Source organism: Rhinopithecus roxellana, chromosome 1 (genome assembly GCF_007565055.1).
Source record: "Rhinopithecus roxellana isolate Shanxi Qingling chromosome 1, ASM756505v1, whole genome shotgun sequence".
Lineage (NCBI taxonomy): Eukaryota > Metazoa > Chordata > Mammalia > Primates > Cercopithecidae > Rhinopithecus > Rhinopithecus roxellana.
This window is the reverse complement of record NC_044549.1, coordinates 61,033,575-61,043,173: the sequence shown is the minus strand read 5'-3', so window position 1 is coordinate 61,043,173 and position 9,599 is coordinate 61,033,575. Positions and strand designations below refer to the sequence as shown.

The window sequence follows — 9,599 nt, the reverse complement described above, 5'->3', positions numbered from 1 at the left end:
GTATATTTTTCAATACATTTTTTTCTACATCTTTTGATATTAACCTGAAGTAATGAATGGCAGGGATGGAAGAAACTTGGTCCACTTGAAAAGAGTTTATTATTTTTTCCCTGTTTTGCAGAGTGTCATTTAAAATAAGTACTAGCCTGGAGAAGGTTTTTATTGTTTTCAACCACAGGCTTTATATTACCTTAAAAAAAAAAAAAAAAAAAAAAAAAAAAACGCTCAGCCGCAAGTTGGATGCTTCTGGCAGCAATACAAATCTAGCACCACCCCGGGAGGGAGCGTATTTGCTTCTTCGCTCATTTCTGTCAGGATAGAGGAATGCTGGACATCCAGAGACAAGGGAGGCTGCAGCTCGCTGCTCCCCAGTCCCACACCTTGGGCCTCTGTTTGGAACACACAGGTAAGTACTTTGCAGTGTTGATTCAAGCAGAGCTCATTGCGAGCAAGCCATGAAAGTCAAGTGCACTGCACTGAAGGTGCATAATAGGTCTCGTCAACAGCTTCAGGGAGCTCAACTTGGCCTGGCTTAGGTCATAAGGTTCTTATTCCCACCCAATAAATTCCTGAAAAGATGCTTTTGTGTTTTATTGCTATTTGCCTCTTTGCATACCACTTTGCAGCATGCTTTTCTATAGGCTATAAAAAATACTAAAACAGCCACTGAATGTTTGTTTGTTTGTTACAAATCCATGGCTAGTTGTTAATTTGTTATTCTTTCACATTCAGAAATTGTAAGGTCTTATACCAATCTTTGTTGCTGGGCAAGGAAGTATCATATAAAGTTTAGTTTTCAATGTCTGTTTTAAAATAACACGAATAAAATGTTAAGACTTAACATTGGACAGTGAACTGAAAAACTATAGAGATAAAATTTTCCCATAATATGGCAGTAGTTTCTAAATATAAAACTCAATGTTATAAATTTGGGTTCTTAATGAATTTTTTATATCACAAATTCTGTTTCCACTTAGATGTCAGAAACTGAGCTGGAAAAGATAAAAGTAAGAACAGCTGAGCACTTAGAAAATGATAAAAATAACATTTCTTGGTTGAAAGAAGGTAAGTCTTCTTGCTCTTGATTTTCTATTGGTGTGAAAATTTTGCTTTTGTTTATAAGCAAGGAATAGTGTGGGAGAAGGAGGAAAAAGATGTCCTGATTGTTCAAATAGTATTACTTCTGATTTTCACTTTTTTTTTTCTTTTTTGGATTCTCATGTGGCTTCAGTGGTTGTTTGACGATCTTTATTATTAAAATGCTTCTCGTGGTCCCTGTATTGCAGGAAACAGATTACTTTGTTGATAAGACTTAATATGCATTTTCTACTCAGATGTATATTATCTGTGAGGTCTTTGCAGTGCTGTAGATTTTTCTCCTTCATAGCCAAGAAGACTAAATAATTTAAGGGCAGGTATTTTTAAATAATAATCACAGAAAGGAATGCTTGCTATAGAAAAATATGTCTACAAATAGAATCACCATTCACTGCAATTAGAGAAGCCACCTTCCCAGGAGAGAATGCAGTCGGCCATGGGCACCACATGCGTAAAATGGTTGCTTGAAATACACACACAAATCAATACGTTCTCCTAATGAGTACAGATTCGTGCACTTTTGAAAATACGTCTAAACCTGTGATTATTTACTAGAAGGCAGGGTTTTATAATTTTTTGATTTTATGATCACTTTTAATGTCTCATAAAAGAAACATTTGATATTTAAATAGGTATGCTCTGTCTTTTTCAGCATTTAATGAATCTATTAAATTGTAAAAGGACAGCTCTTACTTAAGTAGTTGACATTCTTAAAATTTGCTTTATAAGGTCATAGGAAACTCTAATAAATATGTCAAGTTAATTAGACAGACCAAAATAATAATAATAATGTCAATATTGACAATGTTTATTGACATTTATTGATGATTTTGCTGAATCATCATGACAACCCTACAAAGCAGTTATTATCCTTGATTTGCCAGTAAGAAAATAGAGCCTTAAAGAGTTCTAGTAACTTGCCGAAAAGTACAAAATTGGGAAGTGCCAGAGCTGAGATTCAATGCCACTTTGTGTGATTCTACAGCATGTGAATTTAACCACCACCTCATCATGTTCCAAAGAAAAAAAAATGTTTAAATTACTTGTCAGAACATGATCTGTGCTCAAAAATGTTTTCCTACAGTGTTGAAATCAACACCTCCAACTTCATCATACCCTCACATCCACTCTTGTCCTTAATCTCACCCTACCCCCAAACCTAGTTTAAAAATGCACTTATGGCCGGGTGCGGTGGCTCACACCTGTAATCCCAGCACTTTGGGAGGCCAAGGCAAGTGGATCAGTTGAAGTCAGGAGACTGAGACCAGCCTGGCCAAAATGATGAAATCCTGTCTGTACTAAAAATACAAAAATCAGTCGGGTGTGGTGGCACACGCCTGTAGTCCCAGCTGCTCAGGAGACTGAGGCAGGAGAATCGCCTGAACTTGGGAGGCGGAGGTTGCAGTGAGCCGAGATCACACCACTGCACTCCAGCCTGGGTGCCTGAGCAAGACTCTGTCTCAAAAATAATAATAATAAATAAAATTAAAAATAATAAAAATACACTTCTTTAAAAAAGAATAAAAGGTAATTCTCTCTGTCCAATTCCCCACCAAGCAATTTTAATAGTAGGACATCATCTCTTTAAGAGACTCTACTTCAGGACTAAAGTTGATACAGACATAAAGTGTTGCCAGAATCATTTCTGTTAAAAGCTTGAAAATTCTCTAACTTCTTTTTTTGAAAAGGTCTTTTAAATAGAATCCTTTAAAAACAATGTGGAAGGGAAAAAAATAGAGCATGCATCAAAGATCCCCTGTGTTTTTCTTATGAATCTCAAATTCATGAAGATAGAGATGTTCTTCACTACAATTGCGATGAAGTTCATATTATTTATTTTTACTTTAATTACTTCGTGCTACGGAAGTCTCATACAGAAATAATAATGAAATTGATAGACCAATCAATTGTTTCCTGAAGAATTTTCTTTAAAAAAAGAATTGTGTCCATTAAGTACAACTTAGGCCTTGAATTCTTGTAATCTATAAAATCTAATTTCCCAGGTGACCTGTTTTATCTCATTTGGACACTTCATTTAAGCTACACTCAAATTATGTTTACTATATTTCATAAAAGGAAATTGAGCCAGATGCTAGATGACAACATCTTAATTGGGAATTATCAGGATGAGTTGGTTTTCAAACATAAATGTCTTTTTTTTTCAATGTTAAGGAAAAGCATATGGATTGGCTTATTTTTTTAAAAAGGCAAAGTGGTGCAGTAAAAAGAGCATGGCATTTGGAATCAGGCAGGCATGGTTTTTAAATCTCAGCTCAGCCACCTACTAGCTGGGTGATTGTGCCGTGTTACGTTACCTCCCTGAGCCTCAGTTTCCTAGCTGGGGACTAGAATGCTTGCTTTATGAGATTATAGGACTATGATTTCATTATTTCTCTGTTTTTTTCCCCTCTTTAAAAACATTACTCAGTAATATATTACTGAGTAAAATATTACTGAGTAATATATTACTCAGAATAATATAACTATATTTTCTGAACCATTGGTAATAGCAACAACACTTTTTATAGTATTTTATATAAATTCCTCCTTTTAACCCCTACAACAAGGTGGTATGCAGTAGTACTGTCCCCATTTTACAAATTAAGGGACGTAGGCTTGGAAAGACTTTAGATCTTGCTCAAATTTGCAGGGCTGTTAAGTGGCAAATTGAATCTCCAACCTCAGTCTTTGAGGTCCAAATTCTATTCATTTCATTAAACCACTTTATTACAGTGACTTCCACAACAGTTATCAATCAGAATTTTAAATGTGTCTACCTCCACCCTCCCTCACTCCCCCTTAAAAAGCAATACAGATACTTTCAGTTGTTCAAAAAAGTGTTTTTTTCATTAATGACAAAGTGGTCATATCTCACATGACAGTGACTCTGCTGCCTCCCTCTGGAACTCCAGCTGAATACTGCTCACTGTTAAGATGTGGGTAATCACAGCAATGCCTTATTCGGGTTGGAGCAAGCTCTTCACTGGAGTCACTGACACAAAGCGCTGAGTGAAGTGCTTGATTTCACAGTGAACATGCAAGCAACAGGAGTTACTACCATCATCACCATTATGAGTACTGCTATTATTTCTAACTTCTCAACTTCAAACATGCATATCATTTATCCAATTCAATTCAATGTTATTAACTGGAGAGACTAGAGACAAGGTATAAGTGTGACAGAGAACAATACAAAAAAGAAATATGCTCCTGCACTCAAGGACCTTATTATTCATTCATCTCATTCAATCGTCTTGCTTTTGCCAGGAAAGCAAAGAGGCTCCTAATTGCCCTTGACTTTCCCCAAATGGGTCATGGGTCTGTTCACATCAGTGGTGGTGTCAAAGAGATCTAGGAAAGCCACAACCAGAGCTATTACAAAAAAATTAGACTAAATTTTGTTTGAGAAACACCATTGACAGACCCAAAAAAGCACTCATTTTTAAACCATGTTTGGAGAAACCCTGTTTTAAGATAATCAGAGAAACAAGGCATGATTTAAAAATATGCAGCATTGCTCAGCTTAGTGACTCATGCCTATAATCCCAGCACCTTGGGAGAAGATGAGAAGATCCCTTGAGCCCAGGAGTTTGAGACCAGCCTGGGCAACATGGTAAGATACCATCTCTACAAAAAAATAAATAAAATAAAATAAAATTAGCTGAGTGTAATGGCATACCCCTATAGTCCCAGCTACTAGAGAGACTTAGGCCAGAGATTGCTTGAGCCTGGGAGGTTGAGGCTGCAGTGAGCTATGATCACACCACTGTACTACAGCCTGGGCAACAGAGCAAGACTCTGATTCAAAACAAAATAAAATATATGCACCAGGCAGGATGAGCTGCATTATGCAAACTGTGGGCCAAGGTGGTCTAGGAAGTCCAGTCTTGAAGGCAGTCACAGTCTCTTTGCACAGTGGAGAGAAGGAGGTGATGCTGGGAGCAAAGGCATCAGAGGCTGGAAGATGCCTATTTCAGTGCTAGGGAAATGTGCATATTGGCTAATTATTCACATATGGAATAATGCAAAATGAAGTGAGAAAACAGACTGAGTGCTGACTTTTGGTTAAGTAGTGGACATTGATTCTTTGTTGTCACTGGAGGCCTGAGGACAAGAACTAAGAAACTGAGGCAAGGCTTGTGTGATATGAGCCTGTAAATATGTAACTGGTGTGCAAAATGGGGTGGAGTCAGCAGAGGAAAGGTTAAGGGAAGGGGGTGGTGATGGCTAATACAGACAGCTACATTTAGCAGCCTTGAAGTGAGAAAAATATGACCTGAATGAAAGTCATATCAAAGAGAAGGAGAAAATAGGCCCAAATGTGAAAAACTTTATGGAGGAAAAATTGTTATAACATAGAAATTGGGGGGAAAAATTACAGGTGGAATAGGATATCATGTAATACCCCATTAAACCAAGGAGCATTCTGGGTAAGCATTTCAGTGCTTGTAGCTTACACCATTTGATACGGAAGAGAAACATCAAGATGAAGGGATGGAAGCCCTTAAATTGTTGCCATTTGCAGTTTAAAATCACAGCATTGCCAGCATTTGAACTGCACACAATTTCTTATATTGTCTCCTGATTTTTCAGGAAAAACTGGAAATCTGGATTTCTTTGTGAAATCTCCAGATTGTTAAAGGTTGAGTAATAACAACAACAATAACAATAACAACACAACAACAACAACAACAATAAAATACCAAGGAGGACAAATGAAACCAGGCTCTGTGGTCTATTTCAGGCCATAGACTGCCAGTTTGCAGCTTCTGTTCTAGGAGGGTGTATCTCTAAACAAAACCTAATATAATTTTCTGAAAACTGGTTTTCCATAAACATTGCTGCATTGGCAGAGATTTTCTCTCTATCTCTCTATTTGTCTCTCTCTCTCTATATATAAATATATACACACATACATATACATATTTATGTATATTTATTTGTATGAGCAAAGTCAAAGTCAATGTGTATATTTGTACACATACATGCATATACATACATATTTATACATATGAGCAAAGTCAAGACACCAATCATGTGACCTAAAAAATGTGAAGCTAAGAATATTGAAATCCATTTTTTGTCCTTCAGAAAACTAGCTACCTGTAATTGTTTTAGTGGGGCATTTTATTCACTGTTGTCACCAATAGGGGAAAAACAAATCATTCCAAGTTCCAAGTGCACCTTCAGTGCACCAAAGCAGTAGTTTTGCAAAATCTTCTACCCAGATGTTGGTGCTATCCAATGACTATTAATTTGTGTTGTACCCAAATGGAAAAATTCATGAGAGAGAAAAAAAAATGATAAAAAATATAGGGGGGGGGAATGGGCAATAAACAAGCTTTCTTCTCTCCTTCCATACATGTCAGGAAGGAAAGAGTATGAAAGATGAGAATTGTATAGTTATTTTGAATTAAGTATAGCTTCTTTTCTGTAAGCAGTCACATGATGACCGCAATCTTTGGTGATATAAAAACTATTATTGGCCAGGAGAGGTGGCTCATGCCTATAATCCCAGCACTTTGGGAGGCCGAGGCAGGCAGACACGAAGTCAGGAGTTTGAGACCAGCCTGGTCAACATGACGAAACCCCGTCTTTACTAAAAATACAGAAATGAGCCAGGCTAACCAGGCGTGGTGGCGGGTGCCTGTAATCCCAGCTACTCGGGAGGCTGAGGGAGGAGAATCGCTTGAACCCGGGAGGCAGCGATTGCAGTGAGCTGAGACCATGCCACTGCACTCCAGCCTGGGTAACAGAGCAAGACTCCATCTCAATAAATAAATAAATAAATAAATAAATAAATAAACCCCATTATTTAGGTGCAATTTGGAGGAAATGCCTCTAAACTTATTTAGTGTTGGCATAGAAGTTACGTCGCCAGTGTTTTGGCACCTTGAATACACTGGTTATCAGAATTAACCAATATTAGAGACTAATAATCCAAAATACTAGAAAAGAGCCTAGAAGTCCAAAAAATCCAGGTTCCAAAAATTCCCTTTTCAGTATAATGCAAAATCTCAAATGCATAATACAAAAATATCATCTCATTCCTGAACTTTCATGTTTGTTTTCAAATGAGATGAAGAAACTGAGAATCTTTCCCACATTTACTGACATTCGTAAATTCACTGGACTTCTCTTTAACTCTAAGTGAAAACAACTTACTTCATTTCCTCAGAAAATAATTTTGGATCATGAACATTAATATAATTCTGAAATATGCATTTTATTCAATTCAGCAACCATTTGATGTGGCTCCTCTTTAACTCAGAGAAAACATGTGAGACAAAGAAACAAAGATGCCAAAAAATGAAAATGTCACAGTTCCTGCCCTCAAGGAACTTATGTACTTAAGTGCTTTATTATAATGACTCAATATTAATCCATGCTAATTCTCTCACTCAGATAATTCTCATTTCTAAAAGGGATATTTTTTGTATCTAGCTTAAATATTAAGCCACACTAATGCTTACTTTAAATTGTTAATTTCCACAAATAGCATATTTTGAGACTCTTTTTACATGTAAACACAGGTAATGGAATTATTAGCTCTTATTTCTGTAGTTGTCATTAACTCATGAAAGTGCGTTACCTAATAACAAAAATAGCGGTGAAGAAAAGGTAACAGCCAAATGGAATGTTGTTTTGTTTTTAAGCATAGCCAACAGAAAAAAATAGATGTGAAAATACGCCCTTGTAAGTCATATAAAAAACAAGGCCATGAAGTAGATAATTTCACAAGGGTAATTGTTTCGAAGCTTTGAAACAAGATGTTGTGACAGAGATTGGCATGAGGACTATTCTTTAGAATCAGTGGTCAAGGAAGTTCTCTCTGTGGGAAAGTTATTTGAGCTGAGACTTAAATAACAAGAATGAGCCAGTGCTGCAAAAATCTGGGAAAAGCATTCCATTGGGGAGAACAGCCTGTGCAGACAGTACAGCTCAGAATAGCTGGATAGAAAGGAAGGGAGGAAGGAAAAGGAAAAGGGAATGAAGAAAAAGGGGAAAGAGGGAAAAGAAGGTGCTTAAGTTGGAAATAATGCAGGACCTTGTTGACCAGTCAGGAATTTGGATACTTTTTCCCCTATTTGGAATTAGAAGCCACTGGAGATTCTACACAGGGTAACATATGCAGTCATTTATATTGCATGAGGTAAAGAGAAGAAACAGAAATAAAGTAGGAGAATATTGCTGTTGGCCATGCAAAAGATGGTAACTGGGATAGGATACAACTTTGAAGATGAAATAGAAATAATTGAATTTGAGGTCTATGCGAAGTTAGAACCAACAGGACTGGCTTGTGCCTTGATGTGGGGTGATACAAAGAAAGGAGTCAAAGGCTGACCCCTGGCTTTTGACACTGTGAAGTGGTAATGATGAAGGGTGAAGTGGGAGAGAGAAATTGGCTAGAAAAGGGAGGAGTCAAGGATCTGGGTGGAGCAGATTACTTGTTAAATGCCTCTGAGGTACCCTCATGGAAACTGTCAATTGGGCAATAGGATATATGACATGAGTTGTTCTATTTTGAGAAATGTTAACAAGAGAAGTATTGAGATTTTGCTTAGATCTGAAGGATGAGATGGCATCTGTTTATGGGGAGAGAAATGGAAATTAAATAATATTTCTGGTAGAAAGAATGGCAAGTATACAGGCACTGGGCCAGGAAAGAACGTGTCATGCTCCAAGAAGTGAAAGAAAATAGGAGTGACTGGGGCATCTTGACCAAAGAGAAGGCTGAGATTCCATGAGTGCGGAGAGCTTGCCTGGAAACAGGCCCTAGAGCCTTTCATAGACCCTGGTTGACATTTGGGAGTGCAAAAAACTCCTAACCCTGGGAATGCCTATTAAACATATAGCTTATACTGTAGTAGTAAACTCTATCCTACTGCATTTTATTCTCTAAAGAACTATCAAGCTGGGCGCAATGGTTCACGCCTGTAATTCCAGCATTTTGGGAAGCCGAGGATGGATCACTTGAGTTCAGGAATTTGAGACTAACCTGGCCTACATGGTGAAACTCCATCTCTACTAAAAGTACAAAAAATTACTGGGGTGTGGTGGCACATGCCTGTAATTCCAGCTACTCAGGAGGCTGAGGCAAGATAATCTCTGGAACCCAGGAGGCGGAGGTTGCAGTGAGCCAGGATCGCACCACTGCACTTCAGCCTGGGCGACAGAGTAAGACTCCATCTCAGAAAAATAAAATAAAGAACTATCAAATAGTGGCACATTACTTTCAAAATTCAGCGATATTAAAAGGGAGCTTTATCAGTTTTTGAGAGGAAAATAACAGATACTGATTCTGGCTACATTAATGATAAAGGTAATTTACTGGAAAATGCAAGAGTAGCTCACAATCAAAAAGGGAAATCTAGGGTCAGGAGAATCAGGAACTAATCTAGCTCTGGTGAGCCTAGGAGCAGGATATAATGCATTCAGATCACCACTTCTGGAATAAATTAGCGCCATATAATTTTTTGTTCCTCCTATTCCCTTCCTTA

General features: G+C 37.5%; 1 protein-coding gene across 2 annotated transcripts in view; it reads left to right on the top strand.

Annotated features, from left to right (window-relative positions):
- The first annotated feature begins 324 nt into the window (after window positions 1-324).
- MDFIC2 (MyoD family inhibitor domain containing 2) overlaps window positions 325-9,599 on the top strand; it is a 117,175-nt gene continuing 107,900 nt past the window's right edge. For both annotated transcript variants that reach the window (XM_030940473.1, XM_030940467.1), the window contains exons 1-2: window positions 325-406; window positions 978-1,065. In XM_030940473.1, coding sequence (XP_030796333.1) covers window positions 978-1,065 — 88 coding nt within the window. In that variant the 5' untranslated portion in view covers window positions 325-406. The remainder of the gene's footprint in view (window positions 407-977; window positions 1,066-9,599) is intronic.